General features: G+C 37.7%; 1 protein-coding gene across 2 annotated transcripts in view; it reads right to left on the reverse strand.

The window, feature by feature from the left end:
• erbb4b (erb-b2 receptor tyrosine kinase 4b) overlaps positions 1-23,203 on the reverse strand; it is a 301,643-nt gene that overhangs the window by 113,371 nt on the left and 165,069 nt on the right. For both annotated transcript variants that reach the window (XM_079619307.1, XM_079619306.1), the window contains exon 3: positions 5,138-5,324. In XM_079619307.1, the coding sequence (XP_079475433.1) occupies positions 5,138-5,324 (187 nt within the window). The remainder of the gene's footprint in view (positions 1-5,137; positions 5,325-23,203) is intronic.

A 23,203-nucleotide genomic window follows, 5' to 3' on the forward strand; every position in this document is an offset into this window, starting at 1 on the left:
CACACAAAACCCAAGGTTTTGAAGATCATGACAAAAATTAATTCAATCATGTGTGTCCAAACTTTTGACTAGACTTTAATGCATTACACATACAGCCTTTATAGAAAGTGTTACCAATCAGAAAAAAAATAAAAAAATAAAAACCTTGGACGGTTGTACCAGTGAGTTTGCTAGTGGGCAAATTACATCATATTATGAAGCCAACTGAAAAGACACAGGAGATATTAAAAGCCTAAAACTATTAAAAAGAAATGAAAAATAGAAAAAAAATCATAGCTATTATTTCACACAAAAATCCTTAATCAACAACATTCAAACATTTCAAATGCTTTTCGAGGCGTAGTGAAGGTAGTGTTGTACCATTTTGCATTCAAACAAATAGTTTAAATAGCTCACTCCATTGACTCTGACTTAATAACCCAGCAGGGAGGACGTTTGAAAGCCAGTCACGAGGGAAGCCCGAGCACCACATCACTGTGTCGCCCACACACCACCTCTCAGAAAATCAATAGAGCAATATCAGAATATACCAGCGACAAATTGATTTTATCCAGGGCAATTTCTACCTCCGTGGATTTCAACTCTAGTAGCAATGCCGACAGGCTGGTTTGATCAGATTCGGGATTAGACCCAGCGCAGTTAATAGCCTTTATTCTCTTAGATATCATTTATGGATGGTATTGATCACTTTACACATCTCTGGAGAACTGCTATGAGAGGAATGACATGATAATGTGACAGGGGATCAAAAGGCTCATAATGTAGGTCTGCCAAGCTGATAGTCCTTGACGGAGAGCGAGAGAGATGTTGCCGGGCTCTGTTCCAGCTTTGATCTGTCTCAGGGTTACAGGGCGCTGACTGAGTTCAACATTTAGAAGAACAGTGTTGGGAGTAAGTGACTAAAAATATCTACTAAGCTGTTTCTTCCTAGTATTTCCAAAAAAGTAGTGGCAATAGTGGCAAACTTTGATCAAATGTTACATTGCTCTATTTGTGTCACGACTCACGTCACACATGTATATATAATTTATTTCAAAAATATCTTCTTTCCACAGAAGAAAGGAAGTCATACAGGTTTGTTACAACATGAGGGTGAGTAAATGATGACATTTTTTACTTTTGGGTGAACTATCCAATTTAAATGGACCTTGAAAGAACAAACTCGCTACAATTCCGAAGTCGCTTCCTTATTGCTGTGGAAGATACCAATAAAGTAAAGAGGGAGGCGAAAGCAGAAATTCACAAAGACTTGGGTGAAAAAGAAAAGAATGAATGGGTAACCCTTTAATTTAAGGTGACATACTTACACGTTACTACTTACTTTAGTAATAATAACAGTAAATCACGCATATTTACAACTAACCCTAAACCAAACCGTAACTCTACAGTAAGTACATGTAGTTAATTAATACTACTCAGTACTTATTTGAGTAAGTACGGTACAATGTATGTCACCTTAAAATAAAGTGTAACCATTGAATGTATGAAAGAGAGATGGATGAGAGAGTGTGAGTAAACGAGAGAGCAGAGCTTTGTTGTCTCCTTCCTTGTGGGCATGGCTGGGATTTCAAACGTTCCTTAACTCCAGCGCTTTTCCGTGTTAGTCTGCCAATGCCAAAGACAGGGGATCACACTCCTCTGGGAGCACCTGGTCTTCTCGACGTTCCTAAACACTGTCATCTTCCAAGAATACAGCATTACATCAAGCACAGTTAGGCTTTAAGTGATGTCAGCATTGCAATGTGGCATTTGGGTTATGTACGCTGCGTCGAGTGGACTGGGGACAGAGTAAGTGGAACAATGCACGCGGCTTAAATTATTTACCCGGTCTGCTATGCCATGTCTCTCTCTGCTCTATTTCCTTTGCCTAGCCAGAGCAAGTGAATTAAGGTGTTTTCTGGACCAGAAACATTGTTCCATAAGAGACAGACAGTGTTCCCGAACCATTTACGTGCACTAGGTTAAATACCTAGCCAGATTTCACATCGTAATCGGCCCTTTTGCAGAGATACAGACTGAAGCAATTTCAATGCAATGCAATACAAACAAAAAAAACAAACCAACAAAAAAACAAACAAACAAGCACAGCTCTTTCTACCCTTGTCTGCCACAGGTCACAAACAGATAGTGGATTCAATACATATTTTTTTTAATCAGTTTATGCACTAAAGTTTAAGCTGCAGAGAATTACTGTACAAAGGTTTGGGGCAAGTATGATGTTTTTTAAATAAATTACTTTTATTCAGCAAAGTAAATATTTGTACAATGCTAAAAAAAAAATCTGTTTCAAATGTTGAACTTTCTTCTAAAAAAAAAAGTATCTCAGTTTTTATCACAGCTCAGCTGTTCAGCTTTGCTTTCAAGGGAATAAATTACATTTTATTGTGAATTATTATTGTAATTTAATATTTACAAAATATATTACAATTATTTTATCTTAACAGGTATTTAAAATTATAATAATATTTCACAATAGTATTGTTTGACTGTATATCATAAGTATAAATTCAGTGGATAAAAAAAACAACTGTGTTAGCAAACATCTGTGTAGGATAGATTACTACACAGATGTTTGCTAACATGATGACCCTAAATGTTAGATTTATCATATTATATATATATATATATATATATATATATATATATATATATATATATATATACACATATATATATATATATATATATATATATATATATATATATATATATATATATATATATATATATATATATATATATATATATATATATATATACATTGTTTTATGTATCATTTAACCAACAGGGTCATGAATTTGATTCCATGTGATAACTCAAACTGATTAGATGTATACTGTAAACTGCTGTTGATAACAATATTTGACAAATAAATACATGTAGATGAAAATGGTCTTAGAGCCCAAGTCGCTAGAGCCCAAATCTTATTCTTCAGCATTACAAGAACACTGCTACATGGTTCCTCACACTAAAGGCTGACTGTAATCGCCACTGATTAATGCTGGTTAAGATTACTAGTTTGATAGTAAACAGTTCTGGTCCTGTTCAGTTCAAGTGTGACCATAATAAAAGTCCAGATGCAATTATACCACCTCCAACAACTATTACAGTATGTGCCATTATGGATGTGTCTGGAGGATAATTTAAGATGAAACATACTATTCATTTGCCAAAGAAGACACAAGTAGAGCATGGTAAATGTCAGGCCCATGCACTTTTACTAGTGCTATCAGCCAATCAGAAGGAAGTGGAGCTGTTGTGTAACACAAATGATCAGGTACTGTGAAGAAGAGACATTTCCAACCGGCCCTAGTAGTGAAGCAGAAAGAACAGAGACACTTGCAAAATCCTCTCAACTCATCCTGGTTTTGAATTATGAAATGTTTATTTACCACAATGTCCGACTCCACAAAGGTCTGTGTTTGGTCTTATAATGGGCCTCATATATTTTTTAACCCATGAGACATGCATTTAAATTTAGATACTGATTCAAAATAATTCAGAAACCTCTGAATGAGTATATACTGCATGTATGTATGTCCTTGCAGTGAAATGAACAACATTTTAACATTTTAATGAACTCGAACTGAACAATACTGAAGAATATTTAATAGGCACCACACAATAGTAGACGTACAACGAGCAGAGCTGTTGAAAAAAGGTCCTTCACAGACAAACCACAGTAATTAGAGAAATGAATGGAAAGGACGTTAAGCCTTATGTCTTTATTCCTCATCTAAATGGAAAATACGTAATGCTTTCTTCCTTTAAGAAGAATGAGCAATCATATAATGAAAAAACTTTAACTTAGTGTGAATAGTTTCCTTTATTATCTATGTAATTATTTTTATTTTTATTTCTTCTATGTAAAGCACTTTGAATTACCACTGTGTATGAAATGTGCTATATAAATAAACTTGCCTTGCCTTGCCTTGCCTTGCCTTGCCTTGCCTTGCCTTGAATCAAAATAACGTGTATTTGTACAAATATACATGATTCACACACACACTGCTTGGTGAGTAACTAATGTTTCTGTTATATACCACTGTACGACTATTATGTTATATGGATGTATCAAATGATATATATATATATATATATATATATACACACACACACACACAGTAGATAATTACATTTTAAAATATATTACAATGAGAAACAGTTATTTTATATTGCCAGAATTTTTGTTTTGTTTTGTTTATTTATTTATTTTAAATTCAACCAAAGAAATGCACCCTTGGTGACCATAAAAGTCTTTAAAAATACATTTAAAAACATTGTTCAAAAGTTTGGGGTCAGTGAGATATATATATTTATATATATATATAGAGATAAATTTATTCAGCAAGAATGCATTAAATTAATCAAAGGTGGGAGTACAAATATTTTTACAAATAAAAAAATGCTGATTATTAAAAACTTAAAATATATTAATTATATAAAACTTAATATATTAAAATATAGTCTAAAGAAATTCAAACGTTACTGTGCTACAGCAGACTTTATTGAAGTAAACACTATCCAATGTAGACTCTCTGGCACTCAATAAGTTTGGCCTTTACCTCTCATGCAAAACTCACAGATCTAAACTATAATAAAGCCTTGGTTCATATCAGAGCAGCGCCATCATCAAGCTGTTCAAGCTCCAGCGTTCCCCAAACCTCTCACTGAGTTTTATGGATCCAATTCCAGGTGCAGATATTTAGCTGTATTTCACTGCCAGTGCTGGTCCTCATCCATCCACCAGTTAGAAAACCAGCTAAGTCATTTCTGATGGAAGTTGTGTGAAATCAATTTAGTATGATATCCATATTCATAAATCCTCCCCCTCTCGTTTCTCCGAGAGAGATCAGAAAGCACTCGCCAACTTCACAAAGGTCTCGACCAGTGAAATTCACTCTGTGATTGTATACGGCAGATATACATTCTCAGCCAGACGCAGTTATTGATGTTGTAATGAGTGTTTTCAGCAGCTATCATTGTATTAAAGTGGATATCAAAAACGACAAACCATCTTAAACAAATAATTTATGCTCAATCAAGAACATTCACAAAAGAGAAGCGAGACAGGGAATGAGGAAAAAATGAACACACGAGTCATGTGACCATGAAGACACGTAGGTTCATGTTGTACCTGTGAGGTTCTTAAGGCCAAGGTGACAGAGACCGAAGCGGTCGCCTCTGCGGTAGTTGAGGAAGACAGCCAGGGCGTAGCGGTCTTCATACAGCCTGGTGCCGCGGATGATGCGGAGATTCTCCAGGGGCAGATTTGCAAACTGATTTAGAGCCACAAGCACATAGCCCGTCACCTCACGGATGGACTGCAGACAGAGTAAAGCACAAATATCAATCAGCAAATATTAAACAACCAATCAACTAGAACTTCTGGAAATGAATTAAATAAAAAAAAACTGTGCATATACACACCACACTATTATGTACGGGGGGAATCTACTTCTTTTTTAAATTGATGTCCAGTCAAAAGTAACATGAGTATGAGAGTGGTGTGGAGTAGAGAAGAGAGCGATTTTTTTCTTCAATCACTCTGATGCTGCTATATCAATTGTATAATGACCCATAACGCTATTGCATGTTAGACATGATTCTTTACTTGTTCAATATAGTGTTATGGGCATTTAGCAACCAGAAAGAAAGTCAAATCAAAATTCTTGTACAAAATCTGTTATATAAAATTGAATTTATCAGGGTCAATTATCTTGTCAAACTATTCGGACGGGACTCGTTTTCCAGGGGGATGTTAGAAATTTGTGTTTCACAGACGTACTGTGCAATTTTAATCCCGTCCGAATCGGGAGGTTAACTCAACGGTCTTCTGAGAAATCTAATCCCGTCTGAATGTGAATTGCTGACGTTGTATTTTGACTTGAGCTATTTGTTTGCGCATCAATCTTCGAGATGCTTTCATTTCATTTTAATTTGGATGGCATCCGATGAAAAAATAAAACTATAAAATTAATAAATAGAGCCAAATCGTAGGAAAGGAATTAATATCAGTGTCAGGTGAGATACTTGTCTAGATTTCATTGCTCCCTTATGTGGGTTTATTATAAACAGCCACTTCTCGTAAAGTTGACCTAAATAGGGTTTTTTAATACATTAAAATGATATCAATAAATAATAAATTAAAATACATACTTCATACGTGATGCACATGACCTTCTGTAATGCCCACATCTAGAAAACACACACTCCGATTTTAGTCCGGTCTGAATCGATACATGAAATCACAAACGTTGAGTAAAAACTGTAACTCAAACGTCGTTAGTAAACCAGTCCTGTCCGTATAGGGCTTACGTCTTGAAAATACATTTCTGAAAAAGAGCCTCTTCTCATATGATCCTGCTGAAATATGTCTCAATTATAAAGGTGGAATCTAAAGTGGTTGTGATGTAAAATTATGGGTAGAGTCACCTCAGGCTTCTAGGCTCATCATACAGTCATTAGCTGAAGTGTTGGGAGTGGGCAGGACTAGGACACAATAAGCCAGAGGGTCTTTGCCCTTTCTTTCTCTCTTTCTCTCTCTCTCTCTCTCTCTCTCTCTCTCTCTCTCTCTCTCTCTCTCTCTACTAGACAGATAATGATCACGGGGATGACTCAAACCATCCAACCAAATCCGTGAGACCCTCGCCGTGACATACTGGTGCAGTCACCATGCCTGTCATTAAGGCAGACACAGTTTCATTCATTCTGACAGAGCGCCTCCTGCTGTGAATGATGACACTAAATGTGTGTGTGTGTGTGTGTGTTGGGGGCCAGAAGTAGCCTTGAGGAAGTGCTAACAGCGGGGAGTGCTCTCACTGACAGCCGTCAGTTAGCGTGAGCTTCATCTCGGGACCCATGCAGTGTGACAGGGCCGGTCCTGCTGCTGTCATCATCCGCCATGTCCGGCTAATGGGCAGAGACGTGAGCTCTTTTTAGCAGCAGCGCTAGAAGGCCAGTCAGAGCCTCAGTCATTTATCTGGGCTAATGAACTGTTCTAATAGCTGCAGGGACATTGCAGGAAGCACTTCCTGTGCGTGTACGTGGGGTATCACTGATGTGGGCTGTGAGGATTGTGTCAAGTGGGGTTACATGACTTCCGACGAGAAGGTACGGAGAGCGGACCAGCTGGAAATAGCACCACAGCTGTAAGCAGAATCAGTGCAACTTCAGTACACACTGTACAAAGACGAGATCGCTTTTATTCTATAACTCTGATACTGCTTCTTCAAGAGCACAACACAGTAACAGGCCGTAATGCAATTGTATGTTAGCAATAATTTTCTACTTTTTTTTAACAGTAACTGAGACATTTTTTTCATTATAAAAAAGGGAGACGCGATGAAAAAAAGTTCTTGAGATTATTATATTTTTTTACAAATTGAACTTCTTTTAACTTGTGCGCCACACAAAGATGCTGAACATGATGAGAGATGTGAGTGGAATGGTCAGACACATCTGGCTGGTACATGTTTACATGAAAACAGTGGAAATGCAGCACAAGTGAATGCAAAAACACGTTACTTTTACCATTCAGAAAGTGAGATCAAATTTGTAATGTACTATTAAATAAATGGGCTTTGGGAAAATTTACAACAGACAAAGAGGGATAAAGACAGTTCTTTTTATTTTTTGTTAAAAAAAGAAAAACATTTTTTTTTTCTTTTACATTACAATGATTAACATCAAATACTGTAAATGCTAACACATTATGTGCATCAGCACCAACATTCTTATTTTCTAACACCAGTGGCGTGCTGTGGTGTATTAAAATGAGGTGTATTAAAATAAAATAAAATTATATACTTTTTTTATATATATATACATGTTTTTACATTTATATTTTTCATATACAAATGGATATGTCCGTTACACTTTATTTACCTGGTTAAATAAATGTTACATAAAAAAGATAGACCAAATACAATTCTATTTAAAAAAATGTTTTGCCATAACTAAATTTCTATTTAAACCAACTATAAATTTAATCAAGTTAGTGTTTTTATGCATTTTTACATTTATTCCAAAATAATAACTGAAGGCAGTAAAAATGTAAACAATGTATATTATTTGTGAACTAAATGTTCAGCTTTTCTTTTTAATCGTCAACTAATTTTTAGTGGTCATCAAGCTTGAACACACTGGTCACAGACATGAAGATGTACACTTAATTTCCTCAAGCTGAAAGCTCACTAAAAACTTCACAGTCATCATGTTTTTTTTATTTTGACGTGACATAAATGTCTTTGTTTACTTACTTTTTAATTAGTCATGCCTTTAACGCCATTACTAACTTTTTTTCAGGCTGATGAGAATGCACAAGAAAACAAGAGGCGGGATTTATCGCACGAACCAATCATATCCAATCATAACCGGTCATATCCAATCATAGCATGATGGAGGCATTGCCTCCTCCTGCGTGACTTTCCCCCACATTCATTCTCTTTTACCCCCCATCAAACCCACAGCATGTATTAGGGTGTCAGTTTTAAGTCAGTTAGGACAGAGCACCTCCCGCTGTAACTTGTGTTATGTGAACTTGGTTTCTTTCAACGCCGAGCGAGGAGCGAAAAAAGTCAAAAACTCCACTACTCCGCTCACATACTCTGATCCCGTCACGACATCTGAATTTGGATGAAAGCACGAATACTGGCCAAGCCTTTGACCTTGCTGTGGTCCCTCCATTTCCTCTTCCTCTCCTTACGGCCAACAAAAAGCCACTGCACTAGCCACATCCTGCCAACAACCCCTTCGCCCCTGGCCATCGGGAACTAAACCCATCCCAGTTACCTAGCAACCTCTGGAACCTGCTGCTGTCTAAAAGACATGAGAGAGGGGGAAAGTAGAGGGTGGAAGAAAAAAAAAAAAACAGCAACATCTTTGTTGTACTTCTCCTAATTTAATTAAAGGATTACTTTGCGGAGATTTTCCACACAGCCTATTTGGCTTCCCGCACTTGCTTTCCATCACCATTTAATTCCTCTTTCTCAAACTAATTTGTTATTTTCAAGCCAGTGGATCGATACTTCCCAGAGTGGGGAAGAGAGCGGAGGAGAGGGATAGAAAGGGGTCCTCTTTCTTCTTGCTGTTTGCTCAATAATGAATCACATATATAAATAAGGTAAACACCTTTTTGTGATTACAAGCGTAGTTTAAAGCTAATGACGTGACATCAATGAGGAGCACTTTCCAACTGTTGTTAAACACAACACATCCAACCTGAGCTGTATATAGAGATCAATGGACACACAAAGCAACGGCTCTTTCTGTTACAACATCTACGGTCGAAGATAGACTGTTGTATTCACTGTTAATTTTCATAAGAAACATTTCCATCTCAAAATTGCCTTCTGTTTTGTTCAAGCATCTTTCTTTCAGTGTAGACAATCATCAGTACAGTACCAGACATGCAACTAAAGGCAACTTCACCTTACCCATAGCAAGAACAAATGCCATAAAAAACACTGTTATGTTCAGAGGTATGAAGGAATGGAATAAACTGCCGAAACATATCATGCTTACTAACAATGCTAATAAATTTAAATTAAATGTAAAACAGCATCTATCAAAATAATACATCTGACTGTTTATAATTATTTATTTATAGATGTGTGTGAATATGTATGTACATGCACATGTGTAGAATGTGTTTTTATGTGTGTATATCTCATGCCCGTATGAGGGTACATATGTACGTTGCTATGTGTTTGTACATGTGTATATGTATGTGTGTATGTGTTTGTGGATTTACTTTTTATTTTTTCTGTACATATTTTTCAGGACCCCAGGAAGAATAGCTGCAGCACGGCTGTAGCTAATGGGGATCCTTTCAATAAAACTAAAACTAAAACTACGGTCTCTTCACCTCTAATGTAAGGGCACAGTTAAGGCTCTGGGGTCACGTGCACCTGCAACACAAGGATGACTGTCACTGCATCTTTGTTCGGGACGTCTGTGTTCATTTGTAAGAACTTTCAACCTATTTGTTTCTGTTGTATTTGGAGTAAGAATTGTTTGTGTTACACCCAAGGCGGTCGATCCTCTACAGAGTGAAAAACAAATCCTAAAACTTTCGAGGCAATTCAAACTTACTGCTCCTCTGACTTCAAAGTTATATTTAAAGTTGTTGTTTATTTAAAGTAACACAGGTAACTTTTGCTCTCGGGGTCCCCCTAGAGTTGGGAAACAGTATTGTCCTCTACTACTGTCGTAAACTCTGTCATCCTACATGCACGTGCATTTGTTGACAACCATGATAGCCCTGAACACTGTAGGAGGAGTTCACATGCAGGTGTTCTGCTTGCGTCGTGTGTGAAATGTCTTCATCCAGGTACAGTGGCATATATTTCAGCATGTCATGATATGAATATAATTTCATGGGTTTTATTTTTTTTCAAACGACAAATGGTCACGATGCTCACGTTTACAAGCCAGCGTCATTATAGCGTTTTACTGAATCTATATGATACTTCAATGCAATGTTTGAGTGGTAGATATAATAACCATATATCGTCAATATTATAATATCAAGCTACCATAGATGAATCTGCAAATTTTACAAATCGATTTGCATTATAGCTTGAGGCAAGACAAATAAACAAATATCACAGACATGTTAGGTATCCTAAAATATGATTTTGTACATCTTATATATTTACTTGCAAGAATGTAGCCCCTACCAAACTTGTACACACCCTTTAGACATAGGCTTTCATTTGATATTTGAAAGTCCGCATCGGTCGGGCATATTGCCACCTTTGATTTGTGAAAAACCGGGATACTCAGATTATTATTATTTATTGGGGTCTGAGTTGTAGGTTGTAAATAGTATTTTCTTTGACACTGGTGGCTCATCCGATTTTGTTGTGTTATCCTCCTCGTCCGTCTCTCCCCCCATTTCACACAATAGATGTAAATAGACAGTTTTTAAAAAGCTAGCTAGCAACTAAACTCACACTGCATCATCTTGGATGTGTGTTGATGCGCGCGCGACCGACCGACCGACAGCACAGGCAGTTGCTAGGCGATAAGTTGAGCTTCCAATCAAATAAAAGTAAACGCCTGGCATTATTGGCCAATCCACTGTTTTACCCGTTTTTACCATGGTTTTTACCCGTTTACGGACACAGGATTGGATGTACTGTACACAACTATGAAGAAAACACAGTAACAGTAGACGGAAACGGTTTAATTTGAAACCAGGAAATTCTACTTTAGAAGTACATTTTCACAAAAAAAACGGGACAATTCGTGTCCTGGGAAAGAATATTAATTTTCTGGGACTGTCGCTCAAAAAAGAGAACAATCCCTGGAAAACCGGGACGGGTGGCATCGGGCACCCCTCCTCCCTCCTTCAGCTCACGCCAGCGAGAAAACGCTGTTGATCCTCGTTCTGTCTTTAATGCGATCACTTTCTCGTTTCCTCTTTTTGCTTTCCTCCGACAAAACCTTTGCTTTCTTGCTTTTCTGTGCTGCTTCGTCCATGACTATAACATTTGGCAAACAAACGCTATTTTGGCTCGCACGTCCGATTTTAAGGAAGTGGGGGTGGTGGTGGAAGTGACGTATATGCCGTAAAGCAGTCGAATTGTGTAGTTCTCTTTGTTCGCCGGTTACTACCCGAAACCCGAAGATTAAAAGTACGATTAAAAACGCTTCAATCCCCGTCAGGCTATGGCAGACGTGTCATTCAACCTATTGTAAGTCGATGTACCATCACAAGAGACTTGGAAATATATTATTAAGGTTGAAAAGTTACCTAGAGCTGCTTTAAATTCATGTCTAAAAAAAAAAAAAAGTTAAAATACTGTGAATCATGGTTATATATGTAGATCAAAACAGTTCATCTTCAGAATAACAAAAAAAAAAAAAAAATGATGTAATGATTCCACCGGAGGCGAGCTTGATGTAAACCCAAGTGCAGTTAATTTACATCCAAACGGGATCAAAATACATAACAAAGACTTGGACTTGGGCTTGGACTTTTGTGCATCTTTGCTGACTAAAAAAAATTATTTTAAAAAACAAACAAACAAACTTTTTAACGGCATTTTATATATATCCTCTCTCAGCATTTCTACATATCCTATCTGCTGTATATATAAACTGACAATAGACACTGAAGATGCTTTTAGCAGCCAATGAGAAAGACTCTTATACAGGTGGTCTAATAGAGCACTTAAAGATACACTTAGCACTAGGGGCCATTTGAGTGACGCCTGTTAAAGGTAACCGTCCTGATAAAGTCAATCTATAAATACACGTTCCTCCATGAGGTGTGTGGAGAGAGCGGGAGATATGGGAGCCCTGATGTTGGCTTTGGAAGCTCAGATGACAGTGGTCCACTTAAAACTCTCGTGATACTGACAGGAGAAGGACATCTGAGATTTGAGTGCTGGTAAAGCTACCGTTATATGGACTAGAAAGTGAAATGGGAACATAGACCAGATTGTCTGAAATGAGCCTACATTACAAAATCACTCAAATTACAACATGGATTCTGAAAGATCTATTTTGATTCTGAAAGATCTATTTTGATTCTAAAAACATGTCCGGTTATAACGTTTATCTCCGTCATTTAAAGAATCACTGAACGCGTTTCTGCATGTGGTAAAAAATAGTGTGCAAAAGTCACAACAGTTTAGTCTATTCGCCTTGGGCCTTCCATTCAAACGCAGTCAAAGAAAACAGCAGTGGAAGTAAAGGAGAAAGATATGGACAGATTCCCTTAGATTTCCAGGGATTCTCTCTTTTCTCAGCGGTAGAGTGTCGGAAAAGAGGAAGTGTGCCGCGAAAACAAAACCCCCTTTCACTCCCCGAGACGTGCTCAGTGTGGAAATAAACTCCTGCAATTCACAAACAAGAGTGGAATGGAGAGAAAAACCGGGAAGAGGAGAAAGAAAGAGGGACGGAGAGATGAGGATGAGGAGAACGACAGGGCTGCAGTCGAGTGGATCATAGTTGGTCCTCTGTATATTTTAATGCATAATTAATACTCCACCTGTTCCAGTTCAGAGAAGACAACAGAGGGGTTGAGAACGAGAGAGGAGGAGGAGGACAGACTAGACAAAGAGAGATTGAGAGAGATTTAAAAGAGAGAGAGTGTAAACATATAGCAACACCACGGCCCTGTGTATACCATTATGCTAATTAGCACTGATTTACATACATATAGATCTTGTTGTGTCTTTTGGAAGAGTGGGCGGAGACATACATAGAGGTTTCGGTGTTTGGATCACTGAGTGTCCTTATGCTAATGCATTCTCCCCTCAAAAAAATACAGGCACAGCATCTCTCTGCTACATTTCTATACAGTTTTATAATGAGGACATATTTATCATTATTATGCAAATACTTGTTCTGATTATTATAATTACTTATTAGCAGAGTTGCTAGTCATCATTCATTAGCAAAGTTCTTTGAATCAACATGCAGGTGGCACTTTCCATGCAGTTGGTGTCATACTTTTTTTAAAGGCATATAGAGGTGAAAAACTTTTTTGTAAGAAACTACCAGAAACTTACTAGTAACTAGTTTGAAACACATCAAATGTCTGTTTCCCTCTGCCACCCCATTCCACCTCAAATATCGTGACCTTCTCTGTATCGAACAGTGAATGTAATACTACATGACATAATCATGAAAAAAAGCAATGTAACAAAAAGGTTCCATGTCCAATATTGTGTGCAACTCTGTTACTATACAGTTAGTTGTAAAGGAATCGATAAAGAACAATTGTTAATTGGAAATCCTTATGCTTCCCATGCTGAAAACTATATGTGTAGCCACAGCTAAGGGAATATTTGTCATGTTCCAGAGTTATGCAGTCCTAAATCCTCATGCTCCATTTTTACCCTTTATTTCTCTCCTTTAAGTTTACTTCAAATAGTGACACTTGAAATGAATAATGCTTATGTCGATATTTTGATCTCACAAAGATGCGTCTGATGTGTTTCATCTCACCCTTCAGCCAGAAAAGAAGGACGTTCTATCTTGAACAAACTAAACAAAAGTACAATCAAAGGCACTATAATCCCCTTTTTCTTTTCTTCACAAAGACCCTATTTTGTGAATGAGAATTTTAAACGTACTGGTAAACAAGCTTTTGAGCTACATTAAACCAATTACCTTCTTTAATATAACTTATTTGCGGATATCCCTGTCACCATTAGAGCATGTCATTTGCCTAATCTGTGTGGACTGACGGAGACGCCAGACTTCCACTGCGAAAGGAATTGTGAATGAGAGGCGCAGCACAGCGCTCTGTTTGATTCTCATTGGCTTAGACAGTGCAACAGACACATGTCAGGCTTGTTGATAAGCAAAGCCTGCAGGATATGTTGATTACCACAAAACATTCCGTGACAGCAAATATTTGAAACTCAGGCACAGACGTGACAGACAGGGAGGTGTTCTCGGTAATTTCATACTGCATGCTAAAGAAACGGATTGCTGCAGCTACATTCTGAGATAAACATGCAAATACCAGTTCTATTTGAGAAGCCCATACTAAAAGTGCCTTGACTCATTTTGTGAGACAACAGAACATTGTAACAAACAATAAAATATTGTCTCACAATGACGTTACAGTAACACTGTAAGCAAACACTGAAGTCCCAAACGGGTAATTTAACCCTTTAAAGTGCAACCTTGAGGAAAAACAAAGTCAAACACAAGACAATATTGATTAGAGTTCAAACTTTTACGGTAAAGTACATGAAATGTGCAAATATAATCCCTGAGTAACAGAGTGTACCAGCGTACCTGAAAAAAGAGACAATAAACTATGATTACTGTACTATAGGCATACACATTTTTTCTATACTATAAGTTAGATATGACAGAATAAATATGCCGTGGTGATATGCATTATTGGTAAAAATTTTTATTTGGGAACACTATTCACCATTAACTAGCTTATTAGCATGCATAATACTAGCATACAATCAGTTTATATATTTATAAAGCACATATTAATGCCTTATTCTGCTTGACCATATTCTTGATCCCTCAACCCTACCCAATACCTAAACATAACCAACACAACTACCGTACTTACTATCATTAAGCAGCAATTAGGTGTTTATTGAAGAAAAACAGTGAATAAGTGTTTCCTAATCTAAAGCTTTACCAATAATGCATATCACTTCAGTTTATTTATTCTTACACATCTACCTTGTGGAAAGAATTGCATGCTTATACTGTAGTACAGTAATCAAAGTGTCTTAGTATTACCGCATTGTTTGTGCATAAGGCAATGGGAAATGCAATATCACTGAAAGACATTTATCATATATTCAATCCAAAATATGTATGATTAGCCTACGCACTATCTGAAACAACCGCATTTGTTGTAAGACAGCGTATTTACGCTTTAATAGCTACACCTCCAGCGGGATCAACCTGTCATTTTAGAGAAGAGAGAGTAGGATGACATGTTTTGAAGGTGGAGTGAGCTGTCGTTGAGAGCTGACAGCACTGTAAACAGTTCCTATAGCGATCCTTCCTATTCCTTCGCACTGCTGCAATGTACTACTCTCTCACACAGAGTAGATGCCACAGGAGCAGACAGCAGCCCACCGCTCCAATGATGTCACCGATCATTAATGGAGCTTTGGGCTTTGTTTTAGCAAACATGCATTTTCAAACCATCTGGCTCAGCAGAGTGTTGATGCTCCAGTGTGATATCTTTATATTTCACCGCCTGAAATATGTTTGGGAAACATGTCTGGCACAGGAGTGCTCCATCTGTGTGCACACAGACACTGGTTTTGAGATACAGAACAAGCTTTTTCCAGTTGTATTGATACATAGGCCTAATGGAAAATAAATAAATACATGTTTAAAACATATGGCGCAGGTTTCATTTTTGTCACGCTTCCAAAACCGAAATCCACTATCATGTAAACGTGAAAAGAAGAAGGTTTTTAAATAATCCATATATTGATTTTTTTAATGACTAGATCAATCGTTAACCTGCGTGAAAGCATATCCAGTGCAGCCCGTCCTGTAAATATCACTTTACACTTTGTTAAGTAAATAGACTACTTTTGGAACAGAACACATTTCGGTGTTCACTGCTCTGCTTTTTATATGTCACGTAAATATTGCACTATGTGGATGTGTTTTACTGTTGCACGGCATCTGGTTGCCAGTGCGCCTCTTGAGATCAGGGGAGTGAGGTTTACTCACACAGCACTTACTATCTGGCCTCCGTTACACTCACCCTCCTAAACCTCACTCCCATCCGGGTCACGCCGATTTGAATCCCACTCAGAGTGGAGCGAGTAGAACCGGAGAGAGTGAGGTTTGGAGGCGGGGCGAGGGGTGTAATGAACGCCAGCTAGAAACCTTAGTCCACTGATAGACGCTATAGGCTGCAGACTTTAGCATCCTTGTTAGCTTGCCCATCTCCCATGCCGGAAACGCTGGTTCGAATACTGCTCGGAATGGGGTAAGTACACGCGCCACACACCCACTTTTTACCTAATCGCCATGGACAAATGGTACATAGGTGTTTCGAACTTAAAATTAACTCAAAACTAAGTTGATTTTGGCCTGATTCTATTCAAAATGACGACACATCAGTTCATTCATTGATTTCGCTTGACGTATATCAGGGTCTACATACTTCATATAAACATAATACAGTAGCTCACCAGTGTAGTCTAAATCATGAACACATGACTCTTATGAGTTGGTTATTTTTAATTAATCAAAATCAGAGTGATTAGTCAAACCCATTTCCCACATCCAATGATTCTAATGATCTGGCTATTTTATGAGCAGTTCAAAAAGACCAGGTTCAGTCAATCTGAAACACTGCCTACATAATTTACAACATTAACAGACAAAAAAATAATCGTAATATTTAGGCAAAATGGACATTCTAAATGAAATATACACAACTGAATCTAAATTAATTTGAGAGCTGTAATACTACACATATGTCAGTCAAATGACATACAGTACCATCTCATGATTCTGCTGTAGAAGACAGATCACAAGGTATTGGATTTGAGACATTATGTACAGTGTATCTGCACTACGTGTGCACTCTGCACAATTGTCAAGGATAATAATCAGTTTAAGCAGAAACAGCATTCTAGAGAGGCTTTCCAATAACACGGTCACGCAGGTTTGCACTGCACAGCACCAGGAAGATCAGGCCCTTCTTACTGTAACTGAGCATGCAATATTGTCCAGGCTCTTGTCATTTCTATGCTGGACTATTGAAATGCTCCTTTGGCAGGACTTTCAACATGTGCAATCAAACCTCCACAAATGATCCAGAATGCAGCAGCACGACTGGTCTTCAATGAGCCCAAGTTAAAGACAATCAAGACATTGATGCTTGCGTACAGAACAACCGTGGGCTCTACATCCCCTCCAGCGCCTCGTGGTACGTACGAGGCACAGAATCACTCAAGGAGGTTTTCGTTCACTGCTCCCAAACAATATTGAAGAAACAGCCGAAAACTCATCTCTTCGTGAGCAACTGCATCCTGCTAATAAAAAAAATAAATAATAATTCTTACAATATTCCTTCATCCATTCCTCCCTGCTCTAGATTGTACTATTCTGAACCTTTGTATTACTAGCGCTTCTAATGTTTATGCCTCTTAAGATGAATCGCTTGTTAAATTCCTCATTTGTAAGACGCTTTGGATAAAGCATCTGCTAAATGAATAAATGTAAATGTAAACATCTGCGAGGCCATTCACAGGTGTGAAGCTGATGGTCCCTTCGGACCATACAAACTCTTTCATCTCACACTCCGAGGGGGTCGGAAAGTGATGGGCGCTCTTACAGTGACGTTCTAAGATGGAGGCTGGCTGGGATTGTGTGTTAAGACCCGTGATTATTGCGAGAGAAAGAAAACCTGTCACTCTGCAGGAAGTCTGTCTTTTATCCTGCTTCCTCTACTTTCCACCTTTTCCCTGTGGACTAAGGATCACAAAAGCAGTACTGCTGTGGCACTATACAACCCTCTCATCCTCTCTCTAGAGAGAGACGTGTGTGTGTGTGTGTGTGTGTGTGTGTGTGTGTGTGTGTGTGTGTGTGTGTGTGTGTGTGTGTGTGTGTGTGTGTCGATTTATTGTGATTCGCTGTGGGGAGATGCCTCATGAAAATAGAATGTTCCTTCAGATGTCTTAATATAATCATTCATTTATTTGTTTTATCTGCACTTAATACAAGCGTTCACACACAGACTTCAGCACCCCACAATGAACTATGCTTGAGTTCCTTTCGTATTGATTGGGCTCAACAGTAATTAAGAATGATATGCATCTCCTTCTGCTGACTCTACCCATGATACAGATCACTTCCCTTTGCTCTTTTTCCTCAACATGCATGCTCACAGCATCAGTTGCGTCGCTTCACTGCCATTCATAAATCCTCTCCCGTGGCCTCATGGGATAATAAAGTGTCCATCGAACGCGCACTTCAGAATCTCTCTGGAAGAAGTAGGTCATCCGGGGACTTTACGCCAACTGTTTTTTTCAGAATACTATGCAATGCTACTGTTGGCATACTGTGTTTCGCATACTACAGTATATGGGAAGTATTTGATTTTGGATGCAGTGTATATTTTTCAAACCTGCCACACCACAATTAATCATGTGATGAATGCAAACCAATGCCATGTGGTGTCAATACAGATTTTTAAAGCAAGTAATTCTAAATACAAAACGACTTTCATTTTGATCTGTTCCTCTATCAAAGTGCTTCAAAGAATATATACTAACTACCGTTTAAAAGTCTAGGAATATCCTCCAGAAATCTTTTTAATTTATTTGAAATAGATATGTTTTTTTAACACTCTAATAATGTGTTTACAATTTTGATCAATATAATGTGTCTGTCCATGCTTAATATAAGTATTACTTAAAAAAACATACTGACCCCAAAACTTTTGAAAGGTTGTGTAGTCAAGGACTACTTTAATGTTTTATGCACAGTGTTTTTTTTGTTCTTTTTGGAGATTGGTAGCATAAATCACCATCCACTTTTTTAGTAAAGCAGCCATCTCAGACATTCAATTTTAACCAATGTAAAAAAAAAAAAGTACTACTATGGGGTCAGAATGACGACACAAAGTGTATGGGTAAACGAACCCTTTAAATGGAGATTTCCTCACTGCGCCTATCTTCTTATCCATATAGTCAAAATGAATATGTCTGCTCCATTTTGTCTTCAAAAGCATTTTCTCTTTGATTCAGATGACATAGATGACATCTGTGTCCGTTTCCTTTTTATCCTGTCCTCTGCACGCTGAGATGTCAAATATGTGATGTTGACAAGAATCGGAGTGCTCAAGACAAACCTTCACATTTTTATTTGATCTGCCACTGCAAGGATTTCCTTTATTGCAGGGCCCAGTTCTAGATGTACTTCCTGTGCTGCTGTTTCAAATGCTAGGTAGATTTCTCACAGACTCAGTGAACCTCGTTATTTAAAAAAAAATATATATATTTTTTTTTTTTTCCCCATATATTTACATTCGCAAAAGGTCATCCTATGGAAAAAGATGATGTCTAGAAACTGCCAGGAAATGATCAGCTTTGCTTCTGATGCATTAACCTTAAACTTTGAGGTTTGGCTCTGTGTGCATAGAATGTTAAAATGTGCCCTGCACTGCAGCTGAACCCGGGATGTCTTCAGGAGCTGAAGAATTTCCAACTTTGTGGGCTCTGAATCTAGGAAATGACATCATCGGCAGCAGACAGTGATGTATGAGCTTTGCCCTGGCAGGTGGCAGATCAGACTCTCAGTCTCTAAAGCAGATGTTAAATCGCGATTTAAGAACATTCACTCTTCTTGAGTTTTAAAGGTCTCTTCGGCTGGCTTGTTACTGGAGTTGAAAGGTAGATTTTCCAGGCATGAGAAGGATTACGATTCTGCTGCATTGTAAAAAAAAAAAAAAAAAAAAATCAAACATTTAGGATCTCACATACTTTTAGCCACTTTGCGGTCTGCTTCTGGAATAACACCTAGATGTCACTGTATGTTCCAATAACACTGATTTTGTTGACAAAAAGCATTTAACTGGCTATGGTACAGCGTATCATATTATGTATATAATCTGTTGTATGTGAATTTTTACATGTTTAAACAAAACCCAACATGTGCATGTGTGTGTGTGATTGTTTTTCTTTTGTGCCTCTGAAAGTTACTGAATAATTTGTACATTTCCATGGAACAAATCCTACTTGTCAAAATCACACTCATCAGCCCGAATAATGATACAACTGGTTTTGAGGAAACACATTCAGCATATCTATAATAAACATATTCCTACATTGTCTGACAATGCAATGTACAATGTCTAATGTTTAAAACGATACTAACCAGGACCATCACTAACATTTTAGTCCTGTAATATTGAACCCTTTCAACTGGGTATTCTGAGTAGTGCTATATCACAGAGCTGAAGTTTCAAACAGAGGCCAGTTTCAATTTATTAAATTATCTAAATATTTAATAAATATGTGTGTTGTTATTACATGTTGCTTTGGACTGATATTTATTATGAACAGCACATGGGAACTATGAACTTTATAAATCTCGATTGAATTGAAAAAAAATTCTTCAGGATTTAATAAATTTACATTACTCTAATAGTGGGTAGAAAAAAAGATACACAGTCAATACAACTTAATTAGCAAATATTTTCCAGATAATAATGCAAATTTTTTTTTCTGTGGCTATATTATGGAGACAATATAAAAGCCCAAAAACAAATATGTTAATATTTTTTCTCACAGAGTATAAATGCTTTTTGTTTGTACATGAAAACACATATTATTTAAAAAATGTGTTGCCCCAGCAAACAGATCATCATATGTGGGTGTCCTAGGCATCAAAGATTGTGAAAAACCCTGCCATAAAGAACCTAAAGCCTTGGACACACCAAGCCAAAGTCAAAGAACTAGCGGCGACAAAAGCTGACTGTGTTGTCGCCTCTCATCGACTGTGTCTAGCCCAAAAAGCTGCGCTTGAGCACGCCAAAAGGACTAAAGGCAACTGTCAGCGAGCACGTGCGTTCTGCCACTGCGAGGCAAGTTTATTTATATAGCACATTTCATACACTGTGGCAATTCAAAGTGCTTTACAGAAAGGACTTAAAATAATAAAATAGATATATGATACAGTTAATAAAATGAATTAAAAGAGTAAAAATATGATACATAGATAAACTTATCATCTGGCAAAACACCACCAGTGTATTATATCTTTCACAAATCCCAGTTTTACTCTGAGATTTTTCCATGGTGTAAGCGTGTAAGTTAATATCAATGTCTATATCAGCAGGTATCAATAGTAGGTTTTCATCATTGAAAAAGAGAAACGGAAACTAAGACTGCAGATATACAAACCGTAAACAAAGCAGCGCTGGCTTACCATTTTGAATATCAATCACGCTGATCACTTTCTTCATTCCAGTCGGTTCAATGTTATTATGAACAAATGAGTGCTTTCGAATGCTCAGGTAAGATGACAAAATGATAACAGCCTTCTGTCTGTGGCGTCTTGACTTCTTTGCTCTCTTTCACTTTTATTCTCATGCAAAGTTGAACAGCCAATCAGAGTTCTCTCTCTCACAGATGGCCTGATACCAATGGAGGCCAACACAACGAAAAAACTTGGTGACCGACGTTTAAAACCGGCCCGACGCGACTGCCGACCGCGTCCCAGCCTTTAAGTGGGCCGCACTCATCACAGAGACCAAGACAACACTGCTGTTTTTTTACCATCACCATCAGTTCTTTTATGTGCCACATTAGTTTAGACTCATTCCCATTAAAGATGTCCTTTCATGCCAATCAAATCTCAGGATAGATGATTGAGCAGAAGAGAGGAACAGCCCGTACAGATCAACGACTTTGACACTCCAAACATCTCCTTGAGCAGTGTAAATCTATCGCTGCGTACCGGGTGAGCTAAAGAAGAGCAGTGTCTCTCCTCCTGGGAGCGGGACTCCATCAGTACTCGGATAATGAGGGGCTCTCCTGCAGGAATTCTCCAAATGGAGTGATTTGTAATTGATTTGGTGCATTAATTACCGTCCGGTTCTGCCTGTGTCATGGTTAATATTGCACACTTCTGATGAGAAGAGGATCCGCACTGGGATCGTTTGGGCGAATGGCAATTATTCAATTAGAGCTGAGGTTACCGCTGCACATCTTCATTCAGTAGTGGTAATCACACCAGCTGATGGTGTCTACAGCAGAGTACGCTGCAGAACGCCCAGTTGCTCATGATATAATGATATATTTATACGTATATAATGATAAATAGAGTTATTGTCTCCCAAAGCAAAGAACCGATTCTGAACCGCATGAAACGAGTCAGTAATTCCAGTCTTACTTTTTGAATAAAGCCAGCTTATTGTCTTCATTGGCCGCTCGCGTACAATGTCTACTTTGACCCATCCTTAGACACTAGTTGTAGCTGAGGCCTAGAAGAGAATTGTTTCAAATCCAGAAGATGCTGTTGTGAAAGCAAATTCATGTTGAACCGTTTCCAACACTGTGAGAAAAGAGGTGATGCTGCAATGTGTATTATGAGAAAATTAAAGTGTTTTTGAACATCATGACCTCCGAAACAAAATTAAAATAGCATAATGGGGGCACATTCAAATATAAATATTCTGATATAATAAAAAATATTCTATTTTATACAAAATAAATGTAAAATTGTATGTATACACATATCATGAATGATATAACACAACATGATATTCAAAACTTTATATAAACATTTTTTTGATAAAAATGGTATCCTTCCCCTCTCTATTATTTCTCCCTCTCCCTTTTTCTGGTTAACATTTTAACCTGAAGATTTGCTACAAAAGACAAAGTCAAGTAGTCCTTGAGAGTCGTCTCTGATGACTGAAGATGGAGATCACAATGAAAACAATGTGCCTTTCAAACGGCTTCATTCAGTCATTTAGAATCACAAAAAGCTTGTTTATGAGTCTTTGGCCATTTGAAGCTTCTCTAAAGGAAGTGATACGTTTGTTATTCACTAGCTTATTTCAGTCATTGAAAGGTTTTGTTGAGCATCTCACGAGAGACGGCCTAATGTGAAATGCACCTGAGTGAAACTTCTCAGAAAACCTGTTACTTCTGATTGGTTTTGAATGACTTTTCCCCTGCTATCAACAACAGCATCAGGTTAATTGCTTATTTTCAAA

This window comes from Phoxinus phoxinus, assembly GCF_949152265.1.
Source record: "Phoxinus phoxinus genome assembly, chromosome: 7".
NCBI classification, from domain to species: Eukaryota; Metazoa; Chordata; class Actinopteri; order Cypriniformes; family Leuciscidae; genus Phoxinus; species Phoxinus phoxinus.